The following is a 12470-nucleotide window of genomic DNA, read 5'->3' as shown; positions in this document are numbered from 1 at the left end:
TGCTAACCAAAAGGTCGGCAGTTCAAATCCACCAGCCGCTCCTTGGAAACCCTATGGGGCAGTTCTACTCTGTCCTATAGGGTCATTATGAGTCCAAATCGACTCGACAGCAATGGTTTGGTGCTTAGTCTCAGCAAAATCACTATCTTTTCACTTGAATATCTGGGTTGTCAGTTGTCACAAAGCTCTAAGTCTTTCTTATTCCTGTGACATGGGAGATTATGATTATGTGTATCTATGAAAGCCAATGAAAGCATGAGATACGAAGGTGACCAAGAAGATCAAAGCAAGGTCAGTGAGTGTATACTGCACTATGAACCACCGTGGGTGCTCGCCAAGTCCTTTTCTGGCTCCAATGGTTGGTGTTACTGTATACGTGATTTACCAGAGTTCTTTCCCTTTTCCTAAGGAATGGCTATTTTAATTATGATATTAATTTATTTCCTGGTTATTGTCAAAAGCCACCAATTTCAGGGTAATGAAGGTGGCAGAAGGCATTAAATATTGGCAAAGCATCAGTTCATATTTAAGATAGCATTTTCCTTTCAAGTCTGACGTTTTGGGGCTAACAACCTTTGATGTGGGCTGTTGTTGTTGTTGTTGTTAGGTGCCGTCGAGTCGGTTCTGACTCCTAGCGACCCTATGTACAACAGAACAAACACTGCCCGGTCCTGCGCCATCCTCACAATCGTTGCTATGCTTGAGCCCATTGTTGCAACCACTGTGTCAAGCCATCCAGTTGAGGGTCTTCTTTTTTTGCTGACCCTTTACTTTACCAAGCATGATGTCCTTCTCCAGAGACTGATCCCTCCTGATAACACGTCCAAAGTACGTGAGCTGTAGTCTCACCATCTTTGCTTCTAAGGAGCATTCTGGTTGTACTTCTTCCAAGACAGATTTGTTCGTTCTTTTGGCAGTCCATGGTATATTCAGTATTCTTCGCCAACACCACAATCCAAAGGCATCAATTCTTCTTTGGTCTTCCTTATTTATCATCCAGCTTTCATATGCTTATGAGGTGATTAAAAACACCATGGCTTGGGTCAGGTGCACCTTAGTCTTCAAGGTGACATCTTTGCTTTTCAATCCTTTAAAGAGGTCTTTTGCAGCAGATTTGCCCAATGCAATGCATCTTTTGATTTCTTGACTGCTGCTTCCAAAGGTGTTGATTGTAGATTCAAGTAAAATGAAATCCTTGACAACATCAATCTTTTCACCATTTATCATGATGCTTCAGCAGCTTTCAAATAGTCCTGATGCTGATGTATGGCTCAGACATGCCAATAGGCACAGCCCTGAATTACACAGTTCAGTTATAAGAAATCAGTAGTCATGATGTCTAGGAGAGGTTGCTTATACTTGCTTTTCTTCATCCCTTTCTTCCACTTTTTGTCCCCCACCTACAGCTTCTTCCCTGACTCATCTCCATTCTCTGGCATTGAAGGACATGAAGCAATAATCTAGGCAAGCCATCAAATAATCTCTGAATAACATTTGGGGACTGGTGAACTTTACTTCCCTTTACAGTATGCTCATTTTTTATGTGTGAGAATTTTCCATAAATATGCCTCTACTTGTGTTTTCCTTACTGATTACATATTAAATAAAATTGAGCCTATTGGTATTTTGTGTTATTTCATCACCTGAATACTCTACCTTTGAAAAAGTTTTCCCCAGCAGTATATGTATGGGAAGAGTGCCTGGGTGATACAAATGATTAACTTGCTTGGCTGCTAACTGAAAGACTGGAGGTTCGAGTCCACCCAGACATGCCTTGGAAGAGAGGTGTGGCAGTCTCCTTTTGAAATAACTGTCACTGAAAATTCTACGGCGCACAGTTCTACTCTGACACACATGGGGTCGTAATGAGCTGGAATCAACTGGACTGGTTTAACAACAGAATAAGTATGGACTCCAATGGCAGACCTTGGCTCTATGGAAGCTCACGGTTAGGGACAGCAATATCCTCATCACTAAACACAAACAGTCAGAAATAAGCTTGATTGGAATGCTACATATTAAAATATCTACAGTGACCTAATTTCTGGTAGCACCCAAATACAAGTGGAAACATAGACACCTTTCAAAAGCATCCGACTGTAGATACTTAAGAAATGTGATTGTGTAGACGGAGCTACATTTCAGAAGATACCTGTGCCGTGTCGATTATGACTCATAGGGACCTTATATGACAGAGCAGAACTGCCCCATAGGGTTTCCAAGGAGCAGCTGGTGGATTCGAACTGCCGACCTTGTAGTTAGCAGCTGAGCTCTTAACCACGGCGCCACCAGGCCTCCTTTCAGAACATAGTCACATAACTACCTGAGCTGTGCCTCTAACCATCAGATCTTTAACTCCTGGGGGTAACTGAGGGCTTCTCTGTCCTCTCAAACTGCATAATCAAATCAATGATTCATCAAAGAGATAAGGGACTTGACTTGATCATTTTCGGATCTGTTATTTTTCTTCTTATAAATGGTGTGGTTTAGATGTATTTAAGGGTCATTGCCCAATAATGGAAGCAAGCAGAATGACATAACCTTCCACATCCCATGCTCCTTTCTATTTCAAATGTAATAATCTTCTAAAATTGCATGCACTTTAAAATGAATAATAATAACAAAAACTGCTCATTTCAAAAATCTGTGATATGTGAATTTTCTCTTTCGATATATGCTAATGGGAAATCTGTTTCTCACGCTAAAAATACAGCCACCTGCACAAAAGCAAACCTGGTATTTAGCATATGTCTATTTCTGGAAGTCAAATGGCATGAATTATATGTAATTTGTAAGGAAATCATCTGCATGGCTACTTGGCATGCACTGGCCAAACTTGCCCTTAATTTACATTCACTTACTTGGAGCTGCTGCGTGCATAATTTAATGATGGCACAGCAGCCCCATTACACACTCCAGTAGGTTATCCAATTAAGCAACACTCACCTAGCATTTAACTCTACCTTCACTGTGAATGAAATTCTTGTCCTTTCATAGAATTTAGATATAAGAAGAGGCAAAACAGAAGTCCCCTTGGATTGGGAATCCCTGATTTATTTAGTAACGTCCAATCAACAATCAGCTTACTTATAAACTTCCCTCTTGCTTACCCTGGCACATTTCTCAGCTGTCAGCCCTAACAGGTCCCCCACCCAGCCCGTCTATTCATTCACTTTCTCTCTCTTCCCATCACCAAGTTGCACACCAATTTCTCCTCATTTAGTGAGTAGGGATGGGTAGAAGTACGTGTTTATGTGTCTCTGCCCAACTAGAGTTCAAATTAATAGACCTGATACTCTCATTTTTATCTTTTGAAACCCTTTCACCTTAAACCTGCGTTAGCACTCCACAGCTCCTGCAGCAGAACACAGACATGGGATGTCCATTCTTAAAAGCAGCTTTGAAAGATGAGAAATAGTGATGGTATGATAGAAGATAGAAATGGAAATACTCCAACATTTTCAAGAGCTCCATTTTTTGTGAGAAAGTCCTCCATTAACAACAACCATATCCACATAACTTTCTATCTATCCATCTATCTGTCTGTCTGTCTATCTATCTATCCATCTACCTACCTACCTATCTACACACACACACACGTAGATAGATAGATCCCACTGCCATCAAGTTGATTACAACTCATAACAACCTGCCCCATAGGGTTCCCAAGGCTATAATCTTTACGGAAGCAGGCTGCCACATCTTTCTCCCACGGAGTGGCTGGTGGATTCGAACCACTGACCTTCTGGTTAGCTGCTGGGTACTTAACCACTGCATCACCAGGGCCCTAGGCAAGTTTTAATTTAATTCCTCATTTGAGCCATTTCAGACAGCTTCAATCCAGCCAGAAGAAACAACAGTCCTCACAGTTCCTAGCTGGCCCCTGCCCTTCTCTAGGACAAGATAAATTCATTCCCAGGAAGACTCCTCACACCTGTTGCACCCCATCCATCAAAGGACTCTTCTAGAACCCAGAAAACAAATGAAGGAGGAGGAGATTTCGGAGGAGAGAGATAAATAAGGAGAGCTGGAGTTAAGAGAAGGGGCATCGATCAAATGTTGGTGATCACATGCTGTTTCTGAAGACTTAGGACGAGACAGCACTCCAGTGGAACATGACTCAGAGGGATCCTCTGACAGAGGAGTAAGTGTGTCGACAAAAACCCGTCAGAGAATGAGCCAGCGCGTGGATTAGACTTAGATCCGACCCAGAGCTTTTTCTTATGAAAGTGAAAGATACCTGTGCTACTCAAGGGGATAATGAAGACCTTCTGAAAATAGCACATCTGTTTTGAAATATCTCAGCCATTCTAGTGTTATTTTTAAAAGTAAATTAATTTTTAGAGAGAATGGATGGAGCCATTTTTATACCTGCTATTTAATCCTATTGCATTTATTAAAATCACAGATTATTAACTCATCATATCCTGGAAAGCACACTCCTGTGTGCTACAACACTGCCCCCACAGAGCATTACCCTGGGAAATGGGGAACCCTCCTTGCTCCTGGTCCAATAGCCCGGTTCTCTCATTCTTCTCCCCTACCATAGCCACAGGGTTGGATGAGTCAGAACGGACTCACGGCACACAACAACAATCGTCGCCATACCTGCCTCTCTCCTTCACTGCTTTTTCTCCTCCTGCTTCTTCCTCTCTCTTTCCCTTTTTTAATGGTCTTTCTTCTCCTCTTGGGCTTGTTCCTCATGTAGTCCCGTGGTCCCCAGTCATGTCCTGAGAACCATCAGAATGGCTCAGGGTTTCCTCAGGCTCCACACTGTGGACATTTTGGGCTGGGGAAGCAAATCTGTGCTGTGTGGAGATGTCTTGTGCATTGTGAGATGTTCAGCAGCATCCTGGCATCTACTCAGTAGATGCTATTAGCACCGTCCCTCTGTTGTAACACCCAAAAATGTCTCCAGACATTGCCAAGTGTCCTTTATGGGGGACAAAGTCTCCCCCAGGGGAGAACGACTAGAATGGCTGGATCTGCCTGTATTCCTTAGTAAGTTCATAACTTGGGGTTAAGAAGGGGTATAATGAAGTCCAGGGAGGGAGGAGAAAAGGAATTTACCCCATAGTATGAGACCTCAAGAAGCATCTTTATCAAATAGGTAGATAGAGTCTGATTTCTCTCTGAATTCTAGCCGATCTGCCAAGCTCGGGAATATCCTGATTCCGCAAGCACCATGCAGTTCGCTTGCCTGACATATCAGCTACAGGTTCCATGAGATGTCATTCTGATGGAGGTCCCTTTGTGTTTTCACCTCAGAGATGGTGTAGGCAGGGATTTTCAGCAGGCTATAAATACCCACCACATTCTTGTGTAACCCTTAACGCCTCGTTAGGTTAATGCAGGCTGTCATTTCTGAGCTTGTGCTTTGCTGGCAATTCACCCAGACTTAGGGACAGGAAGGAACCAAAGCAATGAAGTGCTTAAGCAGCTAGGAACTGCCATATGGCTCACTAATAAGGTAGCTTGGGCACTTGTACACCTTTCCAAATGCTGTTTTTCTTTTGAGTTTTTCTAGCCTTAGAAACCAGTCAGCTAAAATTCCAGCTGCAAATTAGTGAGCTGACAGGAACTTCTCAAGTCTGTAAACTTACTGGGGTTTATTGGTTCTCTCACAGTTAATTTTCCAAGCATATTCAATGCCAACTCATGGACAGGTAAGTTCACTGAAAAGCACTTAAAGCCTTTTGCTGTCCTTGATTCTTATAGTTATTTCAGCCACATCCTTCCCTACAGCCCCACCAAGACAGACTTGAGGTTCTGATAGTACCAGCTGCGGCATTACAATTAGAAAACAGAAGATTTAGTATTAAGTTTCCTGCCTGCTGTTTTGGTCACTTTCGACGTAAAACGAATAGCATCTCTCTCCAACATATTTTAGATGGGTCCTCAGAAAATCCTAGAAATCAATCTACATCATATAGTTGTTGGCACGCTGTCCTGTGGTTCCCACACACCCCTCGCAAAGGATACAGGAGCCTCCCGTAGAAAGGGCTTCAGTGGGACCACCTGAGAGCTTTGTATGTGTCCCTGGCAGTGTTGGGGGATGCTGTGCACTGGTGCTGAATCACGCCTGAGAAATCCATCAAGGAAGGGGATGGCTGGAGAGGCCTGAGCAGCACAGTAGAGCCCAGTAGTTGGGAAGACAATGAAATCTCAAAGTCCGCTGGGGCAAACGATACTTGAGTGTTTTCCCATGGACTTGATGTGGGTCATATACGAGAAAGAGGCAGACTGGGTTAATTTGATCCTGTCCAATGGACCAGGATGGACCAATCAGACTGCATTTTAGGACTTGTGCTTGATGGTGTGGGAGCAGGAAATTCTCTTCCCTAGATGTGAAGGAGAAAGGCACAGCCCTGGTTGATAACGACGGCCGTCTTGGACCATGGAACCATCCAGCCCAGAGGTGAAATTGGTACAAGGAGATCAGAGCAGAAAGGGCAGCAGAAAAATGGCACATCAATCACAATCAAATAAATGGTCCATGAAACACACCCTTGACCTGGGCTTTTTGATTATGAGACTCTTTCCCTATTCCACTAGTTCGAGTTGAGTTTTCTAGCACTGGTCACTGGAAGCACATCATTTTATAATCTGTTGCAAATGATCCTGGAGAAAACCCGCAGCCCAAGTTTGTGCTAGAGTAGGACTGTCCAAAATCAGGAAAATGCTAAGGAATCAGAACGACAACTTCCTAGGTTGACAACTTGGTTCTTCCTAGGGTGAAGTCTCTCTCCAGGGAAGATGTGGACTCTCGAACAAAATGAGACATTAACTGAAAGAGGGACTTCTCCTGGCTGGAAGGTAAGAAACAAGGAGAGTCAATTATGTGTTACCTGGTAATGAGCTCTCTGGGAGTCAGAAGAAATGGACTGCAGGTCCTAATGAGAAAATAAAGGAAAAAAAAGAAATCCAATCCTTAAAATGAGTTTGAACAAACTTCCCCCACAACTCTATCAACTGAGTTCCCAATTCGATGTTATTAAGTTCATCTACAAAGTCCCTGTTGTTGCTGTTAGTTGCTGTTGAGTTAATTCCAGCTCATGCGACCCCATGTGAACTGCTCCGTACGGTTTTCAGGGCTGCGATCTTTTGGAAGCAGATCGCCAGGCATTACTTCTGAGACACCTCTGGGTGGGTTTGAACTGCCAACCTTTAGGTTAGTAGTCCAGCGTTTAACCATTTGCACCATCCAGAAAGTATCTACTCACCCAAATTCATCCAGGTTAAGCAAAGAAGATAATGCCAAAAATAATAAAAGCAGACCAAGTCGGACTGAGAGAAGAAAGGTCACTTAGCTATTGAAACTTATAAATCTTAAATATGGTTTAGAGGTGGGAGATGAACGATAAATTTCAAGGACAGAGAAGATCAAAAAGTAAAGCCAATTTTGTTGTAATAAGTAGGGACTGGAGATAATTTGTAACTGAACTCTTGGCTTGTGAAGAAGGCTTCACAAGTCCCTTTAAGCACTTAGAAAGACTTTCTTTATTTAGACCCAATAAATACTGCCATAGTAATTGTGTTTATACCGAGAACTCGCTTGGCAAACACACAGGTTTTCTCAGACTGCGTAAAGAAAAACCACCAGCTATCTTTGCACTATCACGGAGTGCAAATTACCAGACGCTCAATTAATGAGGTTGTACTGGCAGATTCTGAAAGTCTGACTCACTTTATAAAGTTTTATAACTGAGTTGCCACCACTGTCACATCCTGCAGGTGTCCCTGTTAATGAGGGAAGCGATTCTATTTACAGATGTCGGCATCCTGTGTACCTTTGTCCTTATACCTGCTCCCCATAGGGATTGTCAACTCACTCTCTCTGCCCAAGTTAGGCTTAAAACTTTTCCTCTTTATTTGCTGAATTCTCTACATTTTTTTTTTAAGACTCTTACTTTTAGCTGAATATTGGTGCAATAAGGACGCCAATAAGTTAGTTTTTAACACAGTCAATTAAACAGTTGTGTATTTTGCTACTGTGAAGCCTTGTTAAACAAAGTTATCCCGGTGTGTAAAATAAATAAATAAATACAGGTTTGGTACCAATTTGTATTACAGGTCTTTTGCATAAGGTTCTACATTAAATACCAATGCTATTTTGAAAAATGAGATATTATATGTGCTGGGACTATAGATTTAGACCTGAGCTGAGTCACATGCTAAAGAGTTCGCCAACTGTAACCCACAAAAGCAGTTACCCTTGGTAAAAATAGCTAAGTGAAGCCACAGGTGGAACATTTGTGCACTCTTCTTCTCTCATCTGTATTAGCATTCAAATTTTGGCATTTCTCTCTAAGTTTTTTGCATTCACAATTCCATCTCTATCCTCAACAATGCTGAAGGGACAGACATTAATAACTTTTCATGCCAGTTTATGCCTCCACCCAAATTTATTTCCACCATGAGAAACAGCATTGAGTGCATTCAAAGCTAAGTGGCTACAACTTGAAAGGATTTTAAATTCTATGTATCGACTTTATTTGTGATATTTCCTTATGTACAGTGTGTTATCCAGAACAGAGGTTCTCAATTAGGGGTCCTTATTAGACCCGCCTCAGCAGCTTTAAAAACACAGATGTCTAGTCCTCACCCCAGAAAAGACTCTAATGTCCTTCTTTCATCAAACGGTAAAGAAGTCCCTCTTTGCTTTTTGCCATTTGTGGAATGGAGACAGTTAATACTCAAAGTTTTGCAAGTAACAACCAGTGACAATTGTCATGGTGGGTTTGGGTCTCCTGGCTTTGCTGGTGCAGTTCAAATTCATGGTAATTCCATGTAGGAGATTCCTTCCTTTCTGTTTCTCGATGGTACAACCAGATTGAGGGGGAAAAAATAATAGATTTTTCCACTGTGTACTGACACAAAATCCTATGAAACAAAAGGTTTTTCTTTCCTGTAGAAGTTACATTTTAAAAAAAAAAAAGCTGTATCTGACAGAAGTCTATGATAGATATAAAACACTAAAAAAATTTCAGGTCTCTGTACTCCTTCATTATTTATCAGTGCCCTTTGAAACTCTTTTAGCTCAAAAATTACAGGTATGTAGTCTGACAAGACTGAGCCCTGGTGGTGCAATGGTTAAAGTGCTCGGCTTCTAAACAAAAGGTTGATGGTTCAAACCTACCAGCCCCTCTGCGGGAGAAAGATGTGGCAGTCTGCTTCTGTAAAGATGACAGCGTTGGAAAGCATATGGGGCAGTTCGACCCTGTATTTCAGGGTTGCTATGAGTCAGAATCGACTCAATGGCAACAGGTGGTCTGGCAAGAAGACAAGAAGTTGCAAGGTCCGATTATGGAACGCACTAGAGTAACCTTACCCTGTAGCTAACCCTATGCGATCCTCTCTCAGGTCAACTACCTCTGGGGAAAAAGCAGGGTTAGGGGGAGAAAAAGCCCTGGTGGTGCAATGGTTAAGTGCTCAGCTTAACCTACCCAGTGGTTCCAAGGGAAAAAGAACCTGGTGATCTGCTTCCATAAAGATTACAGCCTAGAAAATCCTCTGAGGGAGTTCTACTCTGTCACATGAACTCTGAGTTGGAACTGACTCCACAGCACCCAACAACAACAAGGGGGAGAAGCTGTGGTGTGTGCTTAAAGGACAAAACCAAACCAGCAGCCATGGAGTCGATTCTGACTCATAGCAACCCTAGAGGACAGAGTAGAACTGCCCAGTGGGGTTTCCAAAGCTGTAAATCTTTATGGAGACAGACTGCCACATCTTTCTCCCAAAGAGCAGCAAGTGGATTTGAACTGCTGACCTTCCGGTTAGCAGGTGAGCACTTAACCACTGTGCCACCATGGCTCCTTTGCATAAAGGACAAGGCCACCACACTTCCATTTCCTTCCAGAATGTATCACTTCGCAAGCAGATATGCATGGTTGTTAACTGTCTACAGAACCAAAAGGCTGAGGAGAGGACACAGCCCAGTGAATAAACTCACCTCCTGCAGGCGGTCTATATACATGCGGCACGTCTCCAAATCACAGTCTCCACGCACGACAAGAATACCCAGAGGGATGGCTGAAGACAAAGGAGAGAAAAACATCTAAAATAGCATGCTTTGTATTTCTAGATCAGCATAAACATACTTCTCATGATTAAAAAAATTTGTCATAAATATTATGGGTGTTTGGGGAGGTGGGGACAAGACAGCAGAGTAGTCGGACGCTTCTGGTGGACCTCTTACAACAAATACTCGAAAAAACAAGTGAATTGATTATATATGGCAATCTGGGGGCCCTGAACATCAAAGGCAGAGTTGAGGAACTGGACTGAGTGGCAGGGGGAGGGAGAGATGGTTCAGAAGCAGTGAGCAGTGGCCAGACCTGACCTGGCGAGAGCCTGAGCCCTTCAGGCCTGAGCAGCTCGGGGGTGAGCAGTGAGGCAGGCAAGCAGCGGTACTCGGGAGGCGTGTTTTCCACACCAGGAGAGACGCAGCATCAGAGAGTCTATACGGCCACCCAGAACCAGTGAGAAGCAGCCCTGGATTGGTGAACAATAAGTACTTGCATACGGCCTATCGCACAGATCAAAAACACCCCCCTTAGGGGAAAACCTCTCTCCCATTTACCTCCCCACTCCCTGCTCTGCACTGGGTCCTGAACTGGCTTTAGCAATTGCTGAGTCCCCTGGGATGGAAGTAGGATCCATCACACACCCAGAGCCATTCTCCCTGCCTTGGAGAGTGAACAAATTAACAAATGGGAAAAAATAAACTGCCGGCTCTCCTAAGCCAGGAACCCAGGGTAGGCACAGCTCCTTTGCCTAGACACAGGCATAAGAGATCCATGGACTTTGAGTGCCTTTCCCCCTGCAGAGACTTGTGTGGGCCCATCTCAACAGCATAGGCCTTCATTATTGCAGTATAGCAGGGTATATACTGGAAGTCTAACTTCAACTGTTTCAGCTGTGAAGTGGTAGGTTCTTGACATTTGACACTGCTCTGCCCATTAAAACAGGGTCTTCACCTACCCACATCAGTGGCCTGAGGACTGGAGGCTCCACTCACACCACCTAGCCACCTGTGATAGGGGCCCATGAATAAGAGGTGCCCCCAGTCCTCACAGCCAACAGCATTAGATGCTCATAGTCCAGCTACAAAACCACCTACCCACCTACGTGCTCTAGGGAACAGGGACACGCCTTCCTCCTGGACACTTGAGGGTGGCCATCAGCCCCCTGCCTTGCTCAGAGGGTGTCCCCCTGTTACAGCCAGATGCCTGTGCCTACATGAATCACCCATGCCTGTCTAGGACTGTAAGTGAGAGCCTACACCACACACTTGGTGGCTATCTACCTGGGCACCTCAGCTAAATCCATACAGAAGGAGTGGGCAGACTCCTGAGCTCACATACCTACTAACAAATCTAACCACCTGGTGACAGGACATTAGAGCTTCAAAGATGCCAATAATCAAACTAGCTCATATGCGCAGCCTATGTGGGCATATCAAAACAAAACAAGAAGCTAGGACACAGTAAGCAAACATAAAATAAATGTAATAACTTATTGATGGCTTGGAGACAACAGTCAATATCAAATCACATAAAGAGGCAATCCATGATGGCTTCTGCAAGCTCCCAAAATAAAGAATCTAGAAATTTTCCAGAAGAGGAAAATATTCTACCGGAGGCAGAATATGAAAGATTAATATACAGAACTCTTCAAGAAATTAGGAAGGAACTTAAGCAAAACACAGAACACGCAATAGAGGAAATTAAAAAGATTAGAGAAGAACATAATGATAAATTTAACAGGCTGCAAGAATCCATAGAGAGACAGCAATCAGAATTCCAGAAGATTAACAATAAAATTTCAGAATTAGACAACTCAATAGAAAGTCATATGAGCAGAACTGAGGCAATGGAAGTCAGAATTAGTGAAACTGAAGATAAAGCACTTGACACCAACTTATTCGAGGAAAAATCAGATAAAACGATTTAAAAAAATGAAGAAACCCTAAGAATTATGTGGGCCTCTATCAAGAGGAATAACCTACGAGTGACTGCAGTACCAGAATGGGGGGATAGCAGAAAATACTGAGAGAAATGTTGAAGATTTGTTGGCAGAAATATTCCCTGATATCGTGAAAGATGACAAGATATCTATCCAAGATGCTCATCAAACCCCACATAAGGTAGCTCTCGAAAGAAAGTCACCAAGACATATTATAATCAAACTTGCCAAAACCAAAGATAAAGAGAGAATTTTAAGAGCAGCTAGGGATAAACGGAGTCATCTACAAACGAGAGTCAATAGGAATAAGCTCAGACTACTCAGCAGAAACCATGCAGGCAAGAAGGCAATGGGATGACATATATAAAGCCTTGAAGGAAAAAAAACTGCCAGCCAAGAATTATATAACCAGCAAAACCATCTCTCAAATATGATGGCAAAATTAGGGCATTTCCAGGTTAACAGAAGTTTAGGGAATTTGTAAAAACCAAACCAAAATT

General features: G+C 43.0%; 1 protein-coding gene across 1 annotated transcript in view; it reads right to left on the bottom strand.

Annotated features, from left to right (window-relative positions):
- DGKI (diacylglycerol kinase iota) overlaps positions 1-12470 on the bottom strand; it is a 486429-nt gene that overhangs the window by 95162 nt on the left and 378797 nt on the right. The window contains exons 22-23 of the mRNA XM_023736907.1: positions 9956-10035; positions 6849-6893 (exon numbers count right to left, since the gene is read on the bottom strand). Of these exons, the coding sequence (XP_023592675.1) occupies positions 6849-6893; positions 9956-10035 (125 nt within the window). The remainder of the gene's footprint in view (positions 1-6848; positions 6894-9955; positions 10036-12470) is intronic.

Source organism: Trichechus manatus, unplaced genomic scaffold (assembly GCF_000243295.1).
Source record: "Trichechus manatus latirostris isolate Lorelei unplaced genomic scaffold, TriManLat1.0 scaffold00093, whole genome shotgun sequence".
In the NCBI taxonomy this organism is placed as follows: domain Eukaryota; kingdom Metazoa; phylum Chordata; class Mammalia; order Sirenia; family Trichechidae; genus Trichechus; species Trichechus manatus.
The sequence above is the reverse complement of the archived record's forward strand: the minus strand, read 5'-3'. Positions and strand labels throughout refer to the sequence as shown.